General features: G+C 43.2%; 1 protein-coding gene across 6 annotated transcripts in view; it reads right to left on the bottom strand.

The window, feature by feature from the left end:
- SLC26A7 (solute carrier family 26 member 7) overlaps positions 1-23,895 on the bottom strand; it is a 182,509-nt gene that overhangs the window by 80,944 nt on the left and 77,670 nt on the right. For 5 of the 6 annotated variants that reach the window (XM_090040304.1, XM_090040306.1, XM_090040307.1 and 2 more), the window contains 3 exons: positions 17,919-18,083; positions 7,616-7,768; positions 899-981 (listed from right to left, as the gene is read on the bottom strand). In XM_090040304.1, the coding sequence (XP_089896430.1) occupies positions 899-981; positions 7,616-7,768; positions 17,919-18,083 (401 nt within the window). The remainder of the gene's footprint in view (positions 1-898; positions 982-7,615; positions 7,769-17,918; positions 18,084-23,895) is intronic. The other variant, XM_090040308.1, reaches the window with a different exon arrangement.

The raw sequence follows: 23,895 nt of genomic DNA, 5'->3' as shown, positions 1-23,895 counted from the left end.
CTCTCAGCTGTCTCCCACAGCTCACTAGCTCCTGGCTAGGATTAGGGTTAGGGTCGAGGTCCGCTGGGTGTCCTGCTGGGGGTCCTGGAGGTCTGGGGCTCATGGAGGCATAATAGACTTCCGCCTGTGCATCTCACGCTGGAGCCAGACCAAACTGCAAACAATTTTTCAACAACCTGCAGTAATTCTTTATGCATTAAGTAGCATAGAGAATGATTTGATCAGAAGCTGCAGAAGTGAAACTCAGTTCTTCACGACGTCTATAAAATAAACACATATATTGCTGTCTAACCCTTGGACACATGAAATGTATCCTGCCCCAAACACCACACAGAATTCACACTCTAAGGAGCTCCAAACATTCCCATCCCTCACTAGAAGCACATTCTTGGAGTCTACAGAGTGCACAATGACTCTATCAGAAAAACCCTGAAAATGGCTCAAAAAAGTAAAAAGCTAACTTTCTGATCCTCATCTTTAAATCTTATAGGGTGGTAATGATCATGAAGAACCAATCCAGGATGGATGGAGACCATTGGGTTCATGAACCCTAATGAAACAGGTTCTCTTGATCAATAACATGTACCTCACTTCAATGTCAAGGCACCATATATCAAGTTTAAGAGCAGGGAATTGAACCAAACTCAGTGCCCATCCCTAATATCAACTGGTATTGTTCTTAAATTGACTATTTGGTCCTATACAGTAATGGAACAGCTCTGATGCTATGAGAGAGAGTGCCTTTCTTAGGGATATATCCACACACCTGTCCATTTCAGGGGCTGAAATGAGTACAGATAATTCCGATTTCCCGTTCTTTTATAATTTGAGCTTTGGAGTAACTGTACTTAAATTATGAATAAATTTTAAAACCACAAGCAAATAAAAAACATATTACCCTTCTGGAATATGTCCCACAACTTCTAGGCCATAGGTGTATTCCATATCAGCATAGTAGCAGGCAAGGGATGTAGCAATTATCTATTTGATTGAACATAGAAAATATATTAATGTTCTATCTGAGGTATTCATATGGTCCTCACTAGTGCAATATCTAAATACCTTATAGGCCTTAATGAATTTACTCTTTCAACACCCCTGTGAGGCATGGAGACAGAATACTATTATTATATGTGTGAGGAAGGCAAAGACAAAATAAATTGCCAAGACTATGCAGGAAGGGAATTTGAATCAGTTCTCCCACATCCCAGGCTGACACTCTAACCACTCAACCACCTTTCTCCCTTAGGCTGCCTGCCAAAGTCATGAAATATGTCACTTAGCTAATAAAAATACAGTAAAATCTCCACTCTCTGGCATTTAACTAACTGGAAATCCCATTAACTGGAATTTCTGGCCAGCCAGCCAGCCACAGGGGGCAGACCAAGGGAAAGCTTACACACATGGCATCTGCCACAGCCCACCACCCTGTGTCGCAGCCAGTCCATGTGTGCCCACAGCCACACCCCCCCCCCCACATTGCATGCAGCTGTCACCTCTCTCCCCCCACAGCATTATCTGAAAACCCCTGCCAGGGGATGTCAGATAACCTTAATTTTTACATAACCGGCAATCCCCTTCCCCAGGGATGCTGAATAACAGAGATTTTACTGTCCTTTAAACTATACTGTAAATTACTTTACTGTAATTTAAACATCGAGTGCAAGCATTCCCATTAGACAGGAAAGGTTGAAGAAAGAAAAGAAACCTATGGATGTTTATGCAAAAAAAAATTTGTCAGTTTCATTATAGAAAAATATGTAGCAAAAACATTTTACTGCAAAATACTATGTAGAATCACTAAGAAAAATCAATGTATTGTAAAGAATGAGATTGACTCAAGGTTATGCTGATGAAATATCTAGTTGCACTAAAATTCAACACATTGTAAAAAGTATTTCAAAACTGATTCAAGCATTTTGGATATTTGCTTGTTAGTTGGGATATGACTGCAGAACTTCAAGATAACCTGGAACTTCCAAGGTAACTCAAGGGTCAGTTACTAGTGACAACAGTGACTTCAGTATAGTGTAAAGATACTCAAGCTACCTTTAAACTAATTAGTCTGGGTACCAGTAGCAGTCTAGCTATGGCAGCATGGAGCTCCAGGAGGGCAAATTTACCCTGTTGAAAAGTTATTTCATTGTCCATACTGCTAATTATTTGAAAATTATGGGGGTGAAGTGGACCTAGATTGTATATTTATCTCACAACCCATGGGATATAGTTTCTCCATCTTCCTGATAATTTTAACCTTTGTATTTATTATTCTAAACAAGTTAAATTGGGTAGCTCCAAATTCTTTCAACCTAGGAGAAAGGTATGTCCACCAGGGTATCAGCCATGACTGGTGTTTGATACAGAATTAAATTAGATAGCTTTGTACATGCATAACTGAACAATTATCCTTTAAGTTTCTAGATAACAAAGATAACTGGCAAAAAAGTCAGTTCAGTACAAGACAGAATAGGTAATTGGGTACCCATTCCCTAAGTCACTTCAAGCTAAATAGAGCAGTGGTTTTACAGTTACTATGCAATAACTGCCCATGTGCATGCTCTTATCCTGTGGTAAATGAAAGGTCTACAAGTAATCTACTACAAAGTAAGAGTGCACATGTGAGCAATTACTGTGGAAAAGCCTTTTGCCCCTGATACTAGTAACTGTCATTTACTTGGATTATAAGAAGGCCTTCAATACAGCATCTCATCCTATTCTCATAAATAAACTGAGCGGCTGTGACATATATGATTATATGGTCAGGTGGGTGGCAATTGGCTTAGAGGTTGCACCCAGAGAGTTGTGGTGGACAGGTCAGTATCAACCTGGAAAGATGTGGGCAGTGGAGTCCCACAAGCCTGAGTCCTTGGACCTGTGCTGTTAAATGTCTTCATCAGTGACTTGGATAAGGGCATGGAGAGCACTCTGCCCAAATTCATAGAGGATACCAAATTATGGGGTAAAGGTAACACACTAGAGAAGGGGTTCTCAATCCCCAGGCCATGGCCCGGTGCTGGGCCATGGCAGGTCAGCTGCTGGTCTGCAGCATGGTCATCTGGCGGGCAAACAGTGGACCCACAGAACTGGTCAGAGGCCATGGTTCCTTTTGCAGCGCCTGAGGCAGCGCTGGGTTTGCCCCCCACTCCTCCTGCCTGGGAACCCCTGCACTAGAGGGTAGGGAATGAATCCAGGAACATCTGGACAGGTTGGAAAGTGAGCAGAATAAAATAGGATGCAGTTCAACAAAGACAAGTGAAAAGTGCTGCACTTAGGGAGAAGGAATCACCAACACACAATTAGACTGGAGGAGGACCTTCTCAGCAGCAGAAAGGGATCTTAGAGTCATTGTTGACACCAACATGAACATGAGTTGTCAATGTGACAAAGTGATCAGTAAAGCTAACCGCACTTTATCATGCATTAGCAGGTGCATGATGAACAGGTCCGGGAAGGTGATACTTCCCCTCTATGCATCATTTGTCAGGCCACAGTTGGAGTACTGCATCCAGTTTTGGACATGGACAACCTCAAGAGGGTTTAAAAGAGAGCCACTCATATGGTTAGGGATCTGCAGGCAAAGCCCTACGAGGCAAGATTGAGGGACCTGGATCTTTTCAGCCTCCGCAAGAGAAGGCTTAGAGGTGATCTCGTGGCTGCCTACAAATTCATCCCAGGGGTGTGAGGGGACAGTAAGGAATTGGAGATGCTGTGTTTACCACAGCACTCCTTTGAGTAACTAGGAACAACAGCTACAAACTGACAGAAAGCAGATTTAGATTAGACATCAGTACGAACTTCTTTACGGTAAGGGTTGCCAGAATCTGGAATGGGCTTCCCAGGGAGGTCGTGTTCTCCCCTACCTTGGGGGTCTTTAAGAGGAAGCTAGACATGCACCTGGCTGGGGTCATCTAACCCCAGTGCTCTTTCCTGCCCATTGAAGGGGGTCAGACTTGATGGTCTCTTGAGGTCCCTTCCGACCCAAATGTCTATGAACTAATTCAATGTAATTCCAAAATATCCCCAGTCTTTCTGTAAAAGTGTCCAAAAATAGGTTAGTATAGCGGACTTGGCAACATCAGTAGAATCAGTGGAGGATACTAAGATAACTGTTTTTGAAAATGCTAATGGAACAGTTCTCCTAGTGTCTTAGGAAAACGAAGGTGTCAGTTGCGGGCCTCAGCTGCCTGTACAACAATGCCAGGAGCATGGGGAACAAGCAGGAAGAACTAGCCCTCCTGCTGTCTAGTGGGCAATATGACCTCGTAGGGATCACAGAGACTTGGTGGGACTCCTCACATGATTGGAATATAGTTGTAGAGGGCTACACCCTGCACAGAATGGACCAAGCAGAGAGAAAGGACAGAAGGGTAGCGCTCTATGTGACGGAGCAGTACATCTCCCTGGAGGCTGACATTGGCTCCAAAGATAAGTAGCTTGAAACCCTCTGGGTCAATCTTTGGGGGGGCGAGGGGTTGAGGTGAGAGAGACTTAACTGTGAGCATTTACTACAGGCCATCAAACCAAGTGGAGGAGCTTGATCTGGAGTTTTAACAAGAACTGACAGAGGCCATGCGTGGTGGTCATGAGCAACTTCAATTACCCAGACATAGATTGGGAGGACCACTCCTCTAGATCAGGTTGGTCTTGTAGCTTCTTAACTGTAATTGAGAAGCTCTTTCTGACCCAGGAAGTGCAAGGGCCAACCAGAGGTACCACTCTCCTAGACTTGGTCTTGGCCAAAGGAGATTATCTGGTATGTGGATTGAACATTGAGGCTAACCTGGGTGAGAGCGACCATGAGCTCAGATTCACTGTCCACCGCAAGGCTGACAAATCAATTAGCAGGATTGAAGTCCTGGACTTCAAAAATGCTGACTCCAACAGGCTCAGGGGAGGTGTGGAGGCGATGCAGGCTGGAAGGTGAATGGGGTGCACAAAGAGTGATCGTTCCTCAAGGACATGATTCTTGAAGCACAAAAGAAAACTGTTCCCATGAAGAGCAAAGGTAGCAGAAGGGCTAGCAAGCCCTAATGGCTCAATAGGGACATTGCAGTCCTCTTGAAAAAGAAAAAAAGGTGTACACACAGTGGAAGCTAGGGACAATCCACACGGAGGCTTATGCAAAAGTGGTCCGTACTTGCAGGGAAATGATTAGGAAAGCTAAGGTGGCGACTGAGTTTAAATTAGCCATGGGAGTCAAGGACAATAAGAAGTCCTTCTTTAGGTATGCAGTGAGCTGAAAGAAAACAAACGGAAGTGTGGGGTCCCTCCTTAACACCTTGGGACAGCTGGTAATGGACACTCAGGAAAAAACTGAACTCCTGAATGCCCACTTCGCTTCAGTATTTCACTGGACCAAGGGGAAAGACAAGCAAGATAACGATCACAGGGGGCATGGTGGGATGCTAAGCTGGTGCAAAACCACTAGAAAAGCTAGACATTTATAAGTCAGCAGGACCAGATGGACTTCACCCAAGAGTGCTGATGGAGCTGGCTGAGGTCATCGTGGAACCCCTGGCAGAAATCATGGCACACAGGGGAAATCCCTGAGGATTAGAAGATGGCCAACATTGTGCCCATCTTCAAGAAGAGGACCCAGGCAACTATAGGCCAATCAGCCTAACCTCCCTCCCAGGGAAAATCCTGGAAAAACTTATTAAAGGATCTATGTGCGATATGCTCGTTGAGTGTAAGATTCTGAACAACAGCCAGCTTGGCTTCATTGTGGGTAGGTCTTGTCTTACCAATCTCATCTCCTTCTATGAACAGGTCTCTTGCCACCTGGACACAGGAGAGAAGATTGACATTATACACCTAGACTTCCAAAAGGCTTTTGATATAGTATCCCATGATATCCTTGTGGAAAAATTGGAAGATTGCAGGCTTAACTGCTCAACAGTTCAAAGGGTGAAAAACTGTCTGGATGGTAGGACCCAGAGAGTTGTCATGAATGGATCTGTGTCATCCTGGTAAGAAGTGGCCAGTGGTGTTCCTCAGGGATCCAGTGCTTTTCAACATTTTTATGATTTGGATGTGGATCAATGATTTGGGGTGAAAATCTCACTAGCCAAATTTGTAGACAACACCAAGTTATGGGGGTCCGTGACCATGCCAGAAGATAGATTGCAGATATAGCTGGACCTGGACAAGCTGGAGAGTTGGGTGGATTGGAACCCAATGACGTTCAACACTCAGAAGTGTAAGATGCTCCATCTGTGGGCAAACAATCCCCAACATAACTACAAGCTAGATGGCAACAATTTGACTTGCACCATGGCCAAAAGGGACCTAGAGATAGTGATCAATCATCGCATGAACATGAGCTGGCAGTCCAATGCTGTGGCCAGCAGGCAGACAACATGCTGGCACGCATTAACCCTTGCATCTCATGCAAAACTAAGGAAGTGATACTCCCACTGTACCCCACACTGGTGAGACCACAGCTGGAGTACTACGTCCAGTTCTGGGCACCGCACTTCAACAAGGACATGGAAAGACTTGAGAGGACCAGAGAAGAGCCACCTGTATGATCAGGGACTTGCAAGACAAGCCATACGAGGAGAGGCTGAGGGACTTGGGCCTCTTCAGCCTACAGGGGACTTGGTAGCAGCTTACTGCTGAGAAGACTTGTTAGAGGCTTACCACTACATCAGGAAAGTACATCAAGAACTTGGTGAACAGCTGTTCACCAGCACACACCTAGGGAAGACCAGGAGCAATGGATACAAACTTCTGGAAGGCTGCTTCAGGCTCATTTGTAGGAAAAACTTGTTCAGACTGTGGAATAAACTCCCTCCAGTGGTGGTGCAGTCACCTACCCTGGAAATCTTCAAAAGAAGACTGGACAGTCACCTCGCTGGGGTCACTTGAACCCAGTTGTTTTTTCCTGTCTAGTGCAGAGTGACTGGACCCGATGATCTATAAGGTCCCTTCCAGCCCCTAACAATCTATCAATCTATGAATGTGTTTCATTAGGATTTTGCCAGTTTTAGAAAATTCCTCCTTTTTGCATGTGATAGTTCCAAGTCAAACAAAAGTATAGGGTTGGCCCACATGTTCTCAACAGGTTCTCCATTCAATCTTGTTTGCTTTCTGCAAGAGATACAAAGAAACACAGAAAACATCTTCTGGTACAAGGGCTGTTTCTATAACTACTTGATATCTGAAGACCTATGTAATTAATTTCTGCTGAACCTGCACCATACATAAAGAAAACAGGAAGAAAAGTTATAGAAAGTGGTAGTGTAGTTGTTCTCAAGAATAAATGTAAGAAATAATGTTTAACTGCAGTTGGCCAACACTGGCCTCTCTCACTGCTTCACAACAACAATTACTCTTTTGTTTTTATATTTAAAACTTCCCATATGTTAACATTTTAGGCCTCAAAGTCTTGTATTTATGTAATAAACGGTAAATATATGAAAAATGTTTTATAAACTGAGAACATATGTGACTTCTTTCTTAATTATTTGGCCAAACTGTTTCTTGTTTTTACATTAACATTTAACAAGGAAAATTAGCTTTAGATTTAATAAGAGGCAGGTGTGACTGTGGGTAACTATAGACAATACAGTAAACTTTGGCAGATTGTCTGAATATCTGACTCCATACTTACCAAAACTAGATCAATGGGAAGAATGACTTTAATGATTCTTTTAAATTTTTCATTCAGTTCTTTAACGAGAACAAGCACCACAATGCTCAGCAAGGATAGAAGTAAAGCTTCTAATTGAACCGATTTGATATTTTCAAAAATGTAGGCATAAATCTATAGTGAATAAAAACAGACAGACAAACAACAACTCGAGATGTAAAATGTTTAATTCTAGAATATATCTTTCACACTACAGAGCATACCCTAAGTATTCTTGCATATTATTCTCTCAGAATTATCCTTGAGACGTGAGCCAATGCTGTAGGAGTTAAGCAATCTGATATACTGACATTTGTTCAAAACTCTGTAGAGAAATAAATCATTTATCTACTATTACAAGACAACCTTCAACAGTTCAGAAAGATGTGAATACCTTGCAAAAATATTTAGATATAAAGAGTACAGTAAATTTCTAGCAATAAAAACACTTTAAATAAAAAAAAAAACATTTATCTTGAGTGTATGACAAAACAAGCTTACTAGTAGAGGAGCCATAACTGAGATTTTATTCATTCCTTATAAATGTAAAGCTCCCACCTAATTCACTGAGATAATGACATGGTAAAACAAAGTTAGAGGTACTTATTTGGGGTTGGGATCACTAATAAAATATTGTAAGTCTACCAGCACATGTCAATGAACAGGTTTTATTTAATTCAAACACTGATGGTATAACTATTAAATATGATTAATCTATCACTTGATAGCATATAAGGGAACCAATACAATAACAATATCAAACATTTTCAGGTCACATGGCTCACTAACACACTGAAAGCATTCACCCACTCACAAAAATGAACATGTGACTATCTGCCATAAATGCTGGGTGCTGGGTTACATAACTCATATTCTTTTGTTTGTTCACTCCAAAATAATTGATTACCTCCAGTCCAAAATATCCTTGATTACTTTTTGAGATGAGTAAGACAAACTAAAGAAATTTAGCCCCCAGGTTACTGTTCCAAATTTGAAGATTCAGAAAACAAAGGCACAAACCCCTGTGATTAAGATGAAGAGATATCAATGAGAAAATGGATTGTCTATGACAACCAATGTCACTGAGAAATCTTTCAGATCTGAAGAAAATAAAATAAAGTAGGCCCTAATGCAGGCTGAAACATAAACTGAACATATAAAGGAAGCTGAGAGGATGAATTTATTCCAGACTTCCAAGGGTGTCAAGAACACTTGAAGGTTTACATGAAAAAGACCAACTGTCTAAGGCTAATAACTTAAACATGTCTGGGAAAAAGTCCCCATTATTTTCTGAGAAGTACATCTTGTGTGAAGAAGAAAGAAATGAAAGGGACTTCAAAGAAATTAATTTTGGACACGTAACAAAATTGTGATAGGTATTTCCATTTCACATAACAGCTATCCAATATGTCTGTCCAAAGCGGATCACAAACATGCCTGGCTGAAACCTATAAGAGAATCCAGGAAACTCATTAATTCATGATAATATGGAAAAGAAATATCAATAGACAACAGAGCCAAAAAAGAATACCAATACTCTCTAATGAGGAACTGAGGAAACTCTACAATTCATAACTAAATCTCTTCTTTATACACTACAAAATTCAGACCAATAAGGGAATTGACTCTTACATATGAAAAGTCATGTGTTTGCTCTGGGGACACCTAAAAAGATCAATGAAATAAATTGAGAAACCTCTGCTTATTAGAACAAATTAATTTTTGCACCAAAGGACCCATATTTTAACACACGCTTTGTTAACAAGATTACAGATCTGGAGCTAAAATAAAGACATTTTAAAAACTTTATTATGAAGTTTGATTTCCAATTTTTGTCAGATTTTAAGAATTAGGTTATTCATTAAGTAAAACAATTACAGAACCAAAAAAAACTGTGCAAAAGAGAAAAAATCTGATTGTTCACAAAGAGAAAGATACCGGAACCCAGTCCTTTGAAAATTAGCTTTTAGACTCTACAATAATAACAAGCACACTTCAGTGGGAATATTCCTCAGAAGCTGGAAAAACTGTGAATTTTTAAAGCTAACTTGTTTGGGTAATGTCTAGCCTTTGTAAATAAAATGATATGTAGAAGAGTCATAAGTTTGAAGAATAGTTAATTAAACCAAAGCCTCTATCCACATGGTACCCTTGTGTAATCAAACAATGAGGATGTTATTTTGCATGGCTTCAGACTTGGCAGTGCAGCACAATTGTCCAAAAATGCACATTACAGACAGCATGGGTCTTGGACTCTGTGCTCTTGCAGAAACTGTGATCAATTAGTACAAAAGAAAGAATTCCAGCAAGCTGTGTCAAAATGTTCATGAGGTCATCAATGGCTCAGAAGCTAGTTCCCATATCTAAAGCAAAGTTGATAAGGATGCAGAAGAACTAAATAGATTCTCATTATTGAAATAAAAAAGTTACAAGTATTTTTCAAGCAACCAATTCTGCTGAAGTGTTATCACTTGGCAACCCATGTCTATTTCCTATGGATCTAGGTCTTTATTAGGTAAACTGAAACATCCTAATGTAGGTAAATCACAGAGGTCTGTCTATTCTATCCAAAGATAGTTTTATATTGCTCTTCTGTGGAAGAAATTTTGAAAAGCAAATGAAAGTTTTACTTCTATGACCTTTATGAGTTCACTATAATTTTTAATTAAGGATTTCTATAGATAATTGTTAAATTTTTATTCCTTATTTTTGAAAGAAGGAACACTAGAGACATTTTTGTTTCTACCATTTAATTTAATAGATTTCATAGACATTAGGGCTGGAAGGGACCTTGGAAGATCATCAAGTCCAGCCCCCCGCCCAAAGGGCAGGAAGTCAACGGGGGTCATAAGATCACAGCAAGATAAGCATCCAATTTGCTCTTGAAGGTGTTTAATGTAGGTGCTTGAACCACCTCTGATGGCAGGCTGTTGCAGACCCTGGGGACTTGGACAGTAAAGAAATTCTTCCTTATGTCCAGCCTGAAACGGTCTTGTAGTAGTTTATAACCATATGACCTCATCATCCCTTGGGGCACTCTGGTGAACAAACATTCCCCCAGATCCTGGTGGTCACCCCTGATAAACTTATACGTGGCCATCAGATCACCTCTGAGCCTGCGCTTTTCCAGGCTAAAGAGCCCCATGGCTCTCAGCCTGTCGTCGTAAGGTCTGTTTTCCTGACCTCTGATCATGTATGTGGCTCTTCTCTGGACTCTCTCAAGCTTCTCTACATCATTTTTGAATTGTGAAGTCCAAAACTGGACGCAGTACTCCAGCTGCGGCCTAACCAAGGCCGAGTACAAGGGGAGAATGACGTCCCGGGATTTGCTTGAGAAGCATCTATGGATGCAAGCCAGCATTTTGGTCGCTTTACTAGCCGCAGCATCGCATTGCAGGCTCATGTTCATCTTGTGGTCAATGATGACCCCCAAGTCTCTTTCTTCCATAGTGCTAGCCAGTGTAGTACTGCTGAGCCTATAAGGAAGCTGCAGGTTTTTCCTCCCAAGGTGGAGAACCTTGCATTTTTCAGTGTTAAACATCATCAGGTTCTCACCTGCCCATTTGCTGAGCCTGTCAAGGTCAGCCTGGATTGCTCACTTGTCTTCTGGTGTGGATGCTTTGCCCCAGCGTTTGGTGTCATCGGCGAACTTGGCCAGTCCGCTTCTGACTCCAATGTCCACATCATTAATGAAGATGTTGAACAATATGGGTCCAAGGACAGAGCCTTGGGGGACCCTACTGGTCACAGGGCACCATGACAATTGACTTGCGTCAGTTACCACCCTCTGGGTCTGACCATGGAGCCAGTTCTCCAGCCAGTGGATCGTGGTGGACCGAAGGCCACAATTGGCCAGTTTCGCCAAGAGGTGATCATGGGATACCAGACAGAAGGCTTTTTGAAGTCAAGATATATGTCATCAATCTCTTCTCCCTTGTCCAGGTGATAATCTCTAAAATATCTGGACAAAGGTATAGCAACAGCTCCTATCATTTAGTAGCAGTTGTAGATCAGTTTGCGTAAAGAACATTTGTGTTGGAACCTGGTACTAAACCTGTCATCTTTTTTTTGGAATAGAATTTTGTGTTCACATTTCCAGGAACCTATATAAAACTTAAATACACAGTCCTCACATATCTGATTAACTTTATTTAGACAAAGCTATAAAATGTGATGTTTGATCAAGTTAGCTATCTTGTTGCAATTACTCACTTTCAAAAACTCCACTCAGGACTAATTCATAGTACCTTTGAACATGAAAAGTACAATTCTTTTGTCTGGTCACAGCTTCACAAGAGTTAATTAGATCAAATTAGGTGCATCTACACATACAATTAGCACATAGCAATAAACACTGGCACAATTAGTACCAGAGTTTATGTCTCCCAGTGCAGCATTTACACATGCACTCAGGACTACAACATGTTGAACTGGGGTAGAGCAGCCCTAGCTGGCAGGGGTTTAGGAGGTGAGCCTGCCAACCTGGGGCTGCTCCAGCCTGGTTCAATATGCTACAGAGGGGCTGGCTGATGTAAGAGGGTGCTACAGTATAGGCAGCTCTCATACTGTAGCAATCTTGTGCCCCAGCCAGCCCCAGTCACCTCCTACACATGTCTTACAGTGCATGTAACTACACAGCTGTAGGATAGTACTTGTTCCAGACTGTATTAGCCTACAGCTGAGTTAATTAATGTAATGTGCCCTAATACAAGTGTACATGTAAACAGTGCTGCTTTACTATGGAGCTCCACAGTACAATGCATGTGTAGATGCACCCACTGATTTGATTTAATACCACACCTTTTATTTTTAGTGTAGATGAGATCTATGGGATCAACTACAAACTATGTAATGGACTGCATTTATTTTATGTCCTCAACCTCAATGCATTATGGATATTTGATTAATCTGATTTTCTAGTCTTTCAGAACACTTCTAATGGATACCATTTTAAAGAAACACAAACCTTTCAAATAAATGCTTCTTCTTTTTTTTCTTTACTAAATCTGAGACAATGGACAAGTTTAAGGGCCAAACTTTGGAGCTTTAGATCAACAGGAACTGTCCTGCTCTCTAGTGGAATTAACGCTTTAGTTCTTGCCCTGAATCTAATATATTAAAATGGTGAAATTTATACATAAAAATATATCTAGGTATTTGGGGTGGGGGGGGTCTCTGACATACTGACCACTGGAATCATTTTAAATAAGACAGCCTATGTTATAGATGGAAGGAAAGAGCAAAAGGAATTACATTATTTTTGCAGAATGTGAGATCTCTATAGAAATATTACCATATTTATTTTACAGAACCCATAAATGTGCCAGGCACCTCTCAGTAAAATAAAAGGAAATGTACCAACCCTATATTTTAGATGATTTGGATAAGTTATTATTGGTTTCACCACTTATTTGTAATATGACTAAGTCAAACTTAGGCAGATGAAACATGTGTGTCTTACCAAATATTATTTTTATATATTTTCTTGGTGCATAATGGGATCTGCCTTCCACTTATAATCAACCAACTAAAAATTGTCTTGTTCCATAGATGTTATAGCCCCGGGATTCATGACTCTACTTTAATTCCCATGAAGTATGTTTAACATGGATTTTTAAGATGATGCCATGTTTGTCTACCATGGTAGAATGGTGCTTAGTTACCCTGAAGAAGAATTAAGCTCTGTCGACCTGCTCCTCCTCCATACATAGGATGTAACAACACCCTGAGTTCCACTGGATGTCATGAGAATAGATGTTCTGGCTTTACCAGAAAACAGTACCTCTGTACAACCTTAACTATATGCATATTCTAAATAAGCTACTTATTTATATGCTAAAAAGAAAGCTGAGGCACATGCTCATAACCTGTCTAAGCTATCTGCTCCACTCAGTTGTCAGTACAAAGTATCAGCAAAATAGCAGCAAATGAGCAGGGCTAGTTTCTTGACAGCAGTGTGGGCTCAGTGGGGATGTTGTATAGACAAAAATGAAATAAGTCCTTGGAAATATCAGTGACTTACTTTTACATAAAATCTAAATTCAAACTTTTCAGATTAGCTCCAAAATTGGTGCACATGTTGAAATAAATAATAGAAAAGGTAAAAAGAACCCAATTAATTAGTCAAAACATTAGAGTCTCTTTTCCAATCAATAAAAGTTTGCAGTCCAAGACCACATTACATTTTTTAAAGGGTTTCTTTCTGATATTTTCTTAATAATTGCAGCCTATGTTTGGAATAAATCCACGAGGAGCAGCTGTATGTTATGCAAGTCTAACATCTGAAATACTCAGGAAAGATGATAAAAGGCCATATTGAGAATGGGTACATGATTTTTTTGGAGAAAAGTTGCAACACAGAGTTCCTGCTTTCAGATGGTATCATGCCATCCCTTGTTTTGAAAAACAAATGTCTTTACTGGACAATGTTAGGGAGCACCATTATGCCCTTGCCCTGCCCACCTACTTCCACCCTGTGCAGACTGCCTGCTGAAGAAATGGTGTGTAGTCACTTCTTGATATATGTCCAGTGCCACTTTCAGTCTCATACAAGCAGAGTTGGGCACAGGCAGCTTGTCTGTAATGGTTGGCACATGACAGTTTTTGGCATGCAGTCTGTGTGAAGCAAGAGCAGGTGGGCAGGCATGTTTTCATGAGAATTCTCCCTAGCACTGTCCAACACAGAGTAGACTTTGCCTATTATTATTATTTTTTGGGGGGGGGCATGAAATTGTATGGGAGTATGAGCCTAACAAGAGATGGCTGCATTGTAAATATGTTTTCATATCTTGTCTTTGTTTTCAAATACTAAGAAATGTTGATAATGGTTTCAGCTGAATTACTTGATGAGATAGTCTGCAGCATGGGATACTGTCATGGGTGGACATAACTTGCTTGGGAAGCACATGCAGGATAAAAAAGCAACTTGTGTACAGACAACATTCACTTGTTCTGTGGTGCAGTATAAAGCAGGAGGTAGGCCTGTTAAAAGTCTCTGGGTCCAGGTAAAAGGAAAGGAGGATGTCACTGAACATCTGGTATAGGCAAGCAAACCGGAAGTAGAAGGTAGATACATTTTTCCTCAAACTATCCAAAGTAACACAGGGCTGATCATGTTCAGAAATTTTAACTGCAGTGATATCTGTAAGGAGAGTAACTCATAGGTGCACAGGCAGTCCACCAAGTTTTTGAAGTATTTCAAGGATAATACTTCTCCACCAATCAAGGTGGTGGAGAAGCCAAGTCAAGGTAGAGCTTTTCTCAACTGTTGCTCATAAGTAGAGAGGAACTGGTCAAGAATGTAAAGAAAGAAGACAACTTGGGTGACAATGACCATGAAATGGGAAGGAGGAGAGCAGAAGAATAAAGACACTGGACTTCAGAAAAGCAGACTTTACCAAATTTTGGGAACTGGTGGACAGTTCCCATAGCAGGCAACTCTGAGGGGAAAAGGAGTCCAAAAGAGCTGACTGAACCTTAAAGAAGCCATATTAATGGGTAAATGGGATGCCAATCTAATTGCACCTTTTTTACTTCACCCTTCATGAATAAGGTCAGCTACCAGATAATGAAAGCATTCACCAGCATAGATAGAGGAGATACTCCAACTCAAGTAGTGAAAGAAGAGGTTAGATATTGCTTAGAGAAGCTGAATATTTTCAGCCAGCAGGGCCAAGTGAGTTGCAGCCTATACTATACATGGAATTGGCTGAAGTAATTGCAAAGACAGTAGTTTATTCTCTTTGCGTACTCATCGAGATTGAGTGAGGTCTCAAACAACTGGAAAAGGGAAAATATAACATCTGTGTTTAAAACGAGGGAAGGAGGAGAAGGATTCAGGGAATCATAGCCCAGTCTGTCTGACCTAAATATCTGGAAAAATTATGGAGCCTTTCCTTAAGTAATCAAAGAATCTTCTTCTTTCGTACGGCATCAGATATCAGCTTACAAATCTATGAGCCACTGTCTGAGGATTCTCGCTCAACGTGTGGATTCCATCTGCCCCGTCTGGCCATTTGTAAGGATTGCAGCTTTCAATGAAGTGCTGTGCTGTTTGATAGACATTCATTCACACAGGGGGCTGTCCAAGATGTTCATCTTGTGAAGTGTTCTTTTAAAGCACCGGTATCCAGATCTCAGTGTGTTCAGCTTGTTCCATGTTTCTCTGTCAAGGTCATGCCCACTGGGGGACTCATCTGATGTTGGTATAAAATGCTGTAGGAATAGGTCTGACCTTTCCCAGCAGTTGGCCCGCTCCATTGCTGCCCATAGGTTTGGTTCAGCATCCCCAGTCTCTTCCAGGAGCTTGTTGGCTTCATATACAAACAATTTATGACTTTTAAGCCTCCATCTGTTCAGGTCTTCAGTTAACACTTGATGGAGAAGGTGATTTTTGTCACAAGAGGAGATAACAAGATTATCAGGAACAGCCACCTTGGAGGTGGGGGGTAGGGAGGGCAAATACAGGGCTGCTGGCATGTTGTAGTATGAACATCTAGATGGTGTGTAGCCCAGGGGCCTGTGGCTCTCCCTGATGCAGCCTATGGGGTGTTTGGTTTCCAGCCACTTAGAAGCTGGAATCTATGGGTTAGACAAACACTTGACTAGGATGATTTAAGCAGGGATGATCCTGCCTTGAGCAGGTAGCTGGATTAGATGACTTCTAAGGTCTGTTCTAGCCCTGCTTCTTAAAATTTTATGATTGTAAAACAAGACTTCACATTTTCTTTTCCCAGCACAGCTCTGACAAAAATATAAGGGATAAGGGAACAGATAGCCTTGAAAATTTTCTGAAGACTTCATTTATGATATTACCAGCAGGTCAAGACAGAAATATTTATTTGCATCATTGCTGTTCCTTATTATTTATTATACTATATGCTTTGGTTATTTCTTGACTGCTTTAGTTGATATTAGTCATTTCTACCAAATTAATATATTCTTTTATGAAGACAGGAGCTCCATGGCACTGGTATGGCAGATATTAAAAAAAAGGTTACATTTTATAGTTAGGATACAAGAGCCATTCAATGGTTAATTTTTAAAATAAAGCTCAATAGGCTATTTTATAGTCATGGCTTATAGCAATTTTTACTTATATAATTGTCTATAACATATATTATTCATATTTGTTAGATGGCTATAACAGCCATTAATACTTTTTGGGCCTCATAAAAATTATAAATAGGCATTGTGTACAAAATATAACCAATGGAATATTTATAAATACCAAAATACCCTCGCAGAAATCATAAATTTCCCTACTGCCTACAGATTTTAGCAGAGATGCCATTTCAGTGTCCCCTCCTGCCAGCCACTCAAAAATGAATGGTGAATCAGACTGGGAGTAGAAAGCAGAGGTGATTTAAGAAAACATATTCAATGTTCCTTAAAAGCCAGTTTCACTTCAGTGGCTAAATAGATACATACATACTAGGGTCAAGGGGCTATGCTAGTATACACAGACCTCATTCTTTAGTTGCTCATTGGCTGAATATATGAAAACTATCAGCTAACACAGAGTCACACTGATATATTCCTTTATGCAGATAAGGGCTCCATTGCACTGGCACGGCAGATATAGAAAAAGGATACAACATGCTTGTGTTAGAAGAATATGGCCACGATACATAAGCTGGAAGATTTTATTACAGTAGATTTTTCTAGACAATGGGTTCTCATAGTTGTACATATCATACAAAAGAACTACAACACTATATAAAAAGATGTACTAGTAATATAGAAATTACAATAAAGATACAAGCTTGAGATGCTGTACGACAAAGTTATACTACGTCATGAAAAAGCAGTAGCACAGCTAAGGTAACTATTTATTGGACTTTCCTTTCACTACACTGATAGCCAGGAGTAATTTAGCAAAAATATGAAAGGCAGCATGCTTAGGATGAAATTTGAAATATGTTGGGTTCCCCCAGACATGACATACAAAAAAAGTTAACTGTTCATGTGGAATGGTATAAAACATACTTGTTTTGCCTTCTGTTAACGTATGAAAAAGATTAAATATTTGTAATTGTTTAAACACATATATGTAACTATTAACAGTACTACAAAACTGGATCATTTTTAATTGGATAATGTATGTAACTCAAGGCCTAATTTTGCTAGTTTGAACTCAGGCAGTCCTTATGGGTTCTAAATACCATTAATGCTAATAGGAGGAGTTTGGTCTTCCCCCAACATGCACATATAATCTCACAAAAAGCTACAGATTTTAAATAAAATGTTAGCAAATAAAAATGCAAATCTCCTTTGGTGAACTCACATAAAAGAATCCCAGTGGTCCTGATATATATGGCATTTTCATTCCCAGAAGATACTTCACTTGTGAAGTCACGACATGTGTAGCTGCCCCAGTTGTCATTGCACTTATCACCGGTTCTGTTAACAAGAAAGTGGCACTTCCCAAGTGAAGCACAAACATTGTTACCTAAGAAACCAAAGATATGTATCAGTGATGATTACATTAAAATTTGGTATTTTGATATTAACGTAATAAAAAAGATCCCTTTCAACCATAAGATAAATAATTATCATTGGAAAATCAAAAGCAGTTTCAGATCCATGCTATGAAAGATCAATGTAGCTTCAAGTGAAATACACTAAACCTTTCTGTGAATTTATCTTACCAGCACTAGCTCATTAATTTACCAGCCCTAAAACAAGTTCATTTACAAAACCTAGTGCAAAATATGTTCATCTAATGACTTCCCCAAATATTGGCTCTGCTTGTTATTCTCTTCAGCTCAAATAAAGAAATGCAATAAATTGTGTAAGTTATTTACTCATCAAGACAGCATAAAATAGGAGATTTCCATTACTGGTATAGGTGATAGCAAAAGGGTTAGGAGAAAATTAACAGCTTAATTATGCCATCTACTTTACCTGCAGCCATACCAGCTCAATAACACCTGAGGATTTCTCTTATGTCAGGGAATTTTCAAAGCAACTCCCATGCTCTTAGCATAGTTTTATTGACACAAAGGGATGGAGTTGCAAGCTATTTCTAAGCCACAATCCAAAATATAACCTCTCTAAAGAATGACTGGGATGTCTACATACCTATTTGCATTCTGTCCCCTTAATACACACAGGAATACCAAAACACATATGCTATTAATTAAAAGGAAGGGACCAACAAGATCCTCTAGCTGAAAAGTAAAACTAGAAGAAAAGTCTAACTACAATTAAAACATTATAAAGGTATTTAAAATCTACTTTCTATGTTTAAACAATGCATCTGGAAAACAGTTGAACTGACTCTAAGTAGAATGTAGCAGGACTCCTTATGTTCAGGAAGTTCTACCTCCAGTCATGCTAGTGCAATCCTCTTTTAACTGACAAAAGAAAAGCAGGAATTGGCCTATCTTTGTTTGACTATAAAGTTGATTTCAAACTTTTCAGGAATGTTACAGAAATGCAGAAAGAGACATACTGGGCGTGTCTACACAAGACATGTTACTGTACATTGACATGTTACTGTACTGTGATGTAGCATGGCCATCTACATGTGTGCACACTTACTGTGCAGTAAAAATCCTTAATCCTCCTTAAATTTGCTACTTGCAAATACAACTAGCAAATTTAAGCAGGATTAGTTAATGCACAAAAAAGCACATGTAGATGCAACCCAGGGGCAAGTTTGCTCCCAGGTCTGCCCACCCACTAGGAGGCCGGCCTGAGGCCAGCCCCAGGGCTCAGACTAGGAGCCTCTCCTGCTCCAGGGCTGGGCTGCCTCTATGGCAGCTCCTGTTTGCAGGGTATAAAAGACTGCAGATGTTTTGTGCCCTGGGGCACATAACACAGGCAGCCTGAGGACACTGCAGGCCCTGTGTGTGCCCCTGGCTCTACACTGCCATGCGGTTGCCAGGGTACTACCAATGGGGCAGCAGTGTGCTAAAGGGTGCTTCAGGCTGCTGCAGCCCCTGGACATGCCTGCCACTCCCCTAGGGCTGCCTCCAGACCCCATCTGGGCAGTAGGGTGCACAGGCCTAGCAGGTGGAGGACGTGGCCGGCCAGGGCAGGTAGTGGGTGGAAGACATTGCCCATGAGAAAGTGCGGGACTGGTCTAACCAGGAGTTCTGAACTGAGCTCCTAGCCCTGGAATGCTAGTGGATCCAGGTACTGAGGAAGCAAAGTGTTTGTTGTGGGAGACTCCATCCTGCGGGGCACTGAGGGGGCAATCTGCTGCCCCGACCCCTTAGCCCGGGAAGTCTGCTGCTTCCCGGGGGCCCGCATCCGAGACATTGCGGAAAGGATCCCACAGCTCCTCCGGCCTACAGACCACTACCCCATGCTCCTGATTCATGTGGGCACCAATGACATGGCTCGGAGCACCCCCAGCCAGGTCATGAGGCGCTACAGGGAGTTGGGAGCGGGGCTTAGGGGTCTGGGAGCTCAGGTGGTGTTTTCCTCGATCCTCCCAGTCTCGGGCTATGGGCTGAGGAGGGAGAGGAGGATCCATGCGGTGAACCAAAGACTGCGGCGCTGGTGTTATCGGGAAGGCTTTGGCTTCCATGACCACAGCCCGCTCTTTGGAGACAGAGGCAGCGAGCTGCTGGGAAGAGATGGCCTCCACCTCTCTCCCCTGGGGAGGAGGCTCTTCTCAGCCAGGCTGGCTGACCTGCTCCACCGGGCTTTAAACTAAGCCCGCTGGGGGATGGGGGGACTACTGCCCCTGCTGGCCCGCTGAACGGCCCTTGCAAAGCCAGCGGACCAAGGCACTTAAAGGGGCACTTAAGGGAGCCCACCCCTGCCCCAGCCCTAACACAATCTGTGGGCAAGGCAAGAGCCCCCAAGGGCACACTTGCCTGCCTGTACACTAATGCCAGGAGCCTGGGCAACAAGCAGGACGAGCTCGTCCTCCTGCTCAGTGCAAAGAAATATGACGTCATTGGGATAACGGAGACCCGGTGGGACTCCACCCATGACTGGACCACAGGGATAGAGGGCTATACCCTATACAGGAGGGATTGTGTTGAAAAAAGGGGCGGGGGTGTAGCTCTCTATGTGAAGGAAAGCTACATGTCCCTGCAAGCTGATGTTGGCGACCAGCATGGACAGCTAGAGACCCTCTGGGTAAAAATTCGTGGGGAATTTGGCACAGGGGACACAACGGTGGGAGTCTACTACAGACCTCCCACTCAAAGTCCCGAGCTTGACCAGGAGTTCGCCCAGGAAATGACTGAGGCCGCTTGCTCCAGGACCTTGGTTGTCATGGGTGACTTCAATTACCCGGACATCTCGTGGGAAGATCACTCAGCTAAATCTGAGCGGGTGCAAAGCTTTCTCTCGTGCGTGGATGACCTCTACCTGACTCAAGAAGTCTATGGGCAAACGAGAGGCAAAGCGCTGCTTGACCTGGTACTGGCTACAGGGGACGACTTAATCGGCGACCTAGTGATTGATGGGAAGTTGGGTGACAGCGACCACGAGCTGATCACCTTCACCATCTGCCGTAAAGCTGGCAAGTCTGTCAGCAACACAGAAGTCCTTGACTTCAGAAAAGCCGACTTTGACAAGCTCAAGAGGCTAGTCAGTCAGGCCTTCAGGGACCATGACCCCAGGGAGATGGGAGTTCAAGAAGAGTGGTTGCTTCTCAAGGAAGCGATCCTCAGTGCACAAGCTAAATCTATTCCAACACGGAGGAAAGGCAGCAAGAAGGCACAGCAGCCCCCCTGGCTCTCCAGGGACCTAGCGGACCTACTGTGGCTAAAAAGGAAAGCCTACAAAGGATGGAGGATGGGATTCACCTCCAAGGAGGATTACTCCACGCTAGTCCGGTCTGCAGGGACCAAACCAGGAAAGCCAAGACTGCAACTGAACTCCAACTAGCTTCAGGCATCAAGGACAACAAAAAGTCCTTTTTCAGATATGTGGGGAGCCGGAGGAAAAGCAAGGGCAATGTTGGACCCCTGCTAAACCAGATGGGGCAACTGACAACTGACGCCCAGGAAAAAGCCAACCTATTAAATAGGTACTTTGCGTCAGTCTTTCATCAGTCACACGGGATGCCCATGCCTGCTATGGGACAGGGAAATCTGGGTGAGGGGGATCCCCTACCCTCCATCAATGCTGACCTCGTGAAGGAACACCTTGAGAAGCTGGATACCTTCAAGTCAGCTGGCCCTGACAACCTGCACCCCAGGGTACTCAAGGAGCTGGCGAGCGTCATAGCCCAGCCCCTGGCACGGATCTTTGAAAACTCCTGGCGCTCTGGTGTAGTGCCCGAAGACTGGAAGAAGGCCAATGTCGTGCCGATCTTCAAGAAAGGGAGGAGAGTGGATCTGGCTAACTACAGGCCCGTTAGCCTGACTTCTATCCTGGGGAAGATCTTAGAAAAGTTTATTAAGGAGGCCATCCTTGAGGGACTGGCCCAGGCTAACATTCTAAGGGACAGCCAGCATGGGTTTGTTGCGGGTAGGTCTTGTTATACCAATCTCATTTCCTTCTATGACCAGGTGACCTATCACCTGGACAAGGGAGAAGAGATTGATGTCATATATCTTGACTTCAAAAAAGCTTTTGATCTGGTATCCCATGATCACCTCTTGGCCAAACTGCCCAGTTGTGGCTTTGGCTCCACCGCTGGCTGGGAAATTGGCTTCGTGGTCGGACCCAGAGGGTTGTGATTGATGGCAGTCACTCATCGTGGTGCCCTGTGACCAGTGGGGTCCCTCAAGGCTCTGTCCTGGGACCCATACTGTTCAACATCTTCATTAACGATGTGGACATTGGAGTCAGGAGTGGGCTGGCCAAGTTCGCCGATGACACCAAACTTTGGGGCAAAGCATCCACGCCAGAAGATAGGCGGGTGATCCAGGCTGACCTGGACAAGCTCAGCAAATGGGCAGACGAGAACCTCATGGTGTTTAACACCGAAAAATGCAAGGTTCTCCACCTTGGGAGGAAACACCTGCAGCACCCTTATAGGCTCGGCAGTGCTACGTTGGTTAGCACTACAGAAGAAAGAGACTTGGGGGTCATCATTGACCACAAGATGAACATGAGCCTGCAATGCGATGCTGCGGCTAGTAAAGTGACCAAAATGCTGGCGTGCATCCATAGATGCTTCTCGAGCAAATCCCGGGACATCATTCTCCCCTTGTACTCGGCCTTGGTGAGGCCGCAGCTGGAGTACTGCGTCCAGTTTTGGGCTCCACAATTCAAAAAGGATGTGGAGAAGCTTGAGAGAGTCCAGAGGAGAGCCACCACGCGCATGATCAGAGGTCAGGAAAACAGATCTTACGATGACAGGCTGAGAGCCATGGGACTCTTTAGCCTGGAAAAGCGCAGGCTCAGGGGTGATCTGATGGCCACCTACAAGTTTATCAGGGGTGACCACCAGGATCTGGGGGAACATCTGTTCACCAGAGCGCCCCATGGGATGACGAGGTCGAACGGTCACAAACTCCTGCAAGACCGTTTCAGGCTGGACATAAGGAAGAATTTCTTTACTGTCCAAGCCCCCAAGGTCTGGAACAGTCTGCCAGCGGAGGTGGTTCAAGCACCTACATTGAACACCTTCAAGAGTAAATTGGATGCTTATCTTGCTGGGATCCTATGACCCCAGCTGACTTCCTGCCCTTTGGGCAGGGGGCTGGACTCGATGATCTCCCGAGGTCCCTTCCAGCCCTAATGTCTATGAAATCTATGAAAACACCATCCTGGGCCAGGCAGTGCAGGCCACAGATGATGACTGTCAGGTGCTGGACACCATCCTGAGCCTGGCAGTCTCATTCATGCCAGCTGCTGTCTGGCCCCCAACCCTAGCCCTGCAGACCCCTTGGCAGCTTCCTGTCACCCTGCAGCAGGCACTTGCCTGGGCCTGGGAGGAGGTCCTCTGCTGCCTCCAGCCACTAGGAGACCCTGGCCTGGCCCCCTCCCTGGATCTAGTGCTACCCATTCCCCCCACCAGGGGGCCTGCCCATCACTCACCAGCAGCTGCCAGCAGTGGGGGCAGGATTACATGCAAGCCCTGTTGGCCACAGACACCACCTGATAGAGGGGGAGCCACCTGTGCTGGAGGACAAGCAACCACTGTTGCCCTTGGGCAAGCCCCCCACCTGGGGTGTGGACACCCATGGGAGAACAGTCAGAGGCTAGGATGCTAGCAGCCTGCATTTGGGCTCTGCCCTCTAGACACCCCCACCCCACAACCCCTTATACCACAAAAACGACTTGCCTGCCCTGAGGCACAAATCACTGGTAGCCTGAAAGCAGTGCAAGCCATGTGTGCCCCA

The sequence above is a fragment of the Crocodylus siamensis genome, chromosome 3 (genome assembly GCF_052110815.1).
Source record: "Crocodylus siamensis isolate JL-2025a chromosome 3, ASM5211081v1, whole genome shotgun sequence".
NCBI lineage: Eukaryota > Metazoa > Chordata > Crocodylia > Crocodylidae > Crocodylus > Crocodylus siamensis.
Note: the sequence above shows the minus strand (reverse complement) of the source record. Positions and strands in the feature narration are given on the sequence as shown.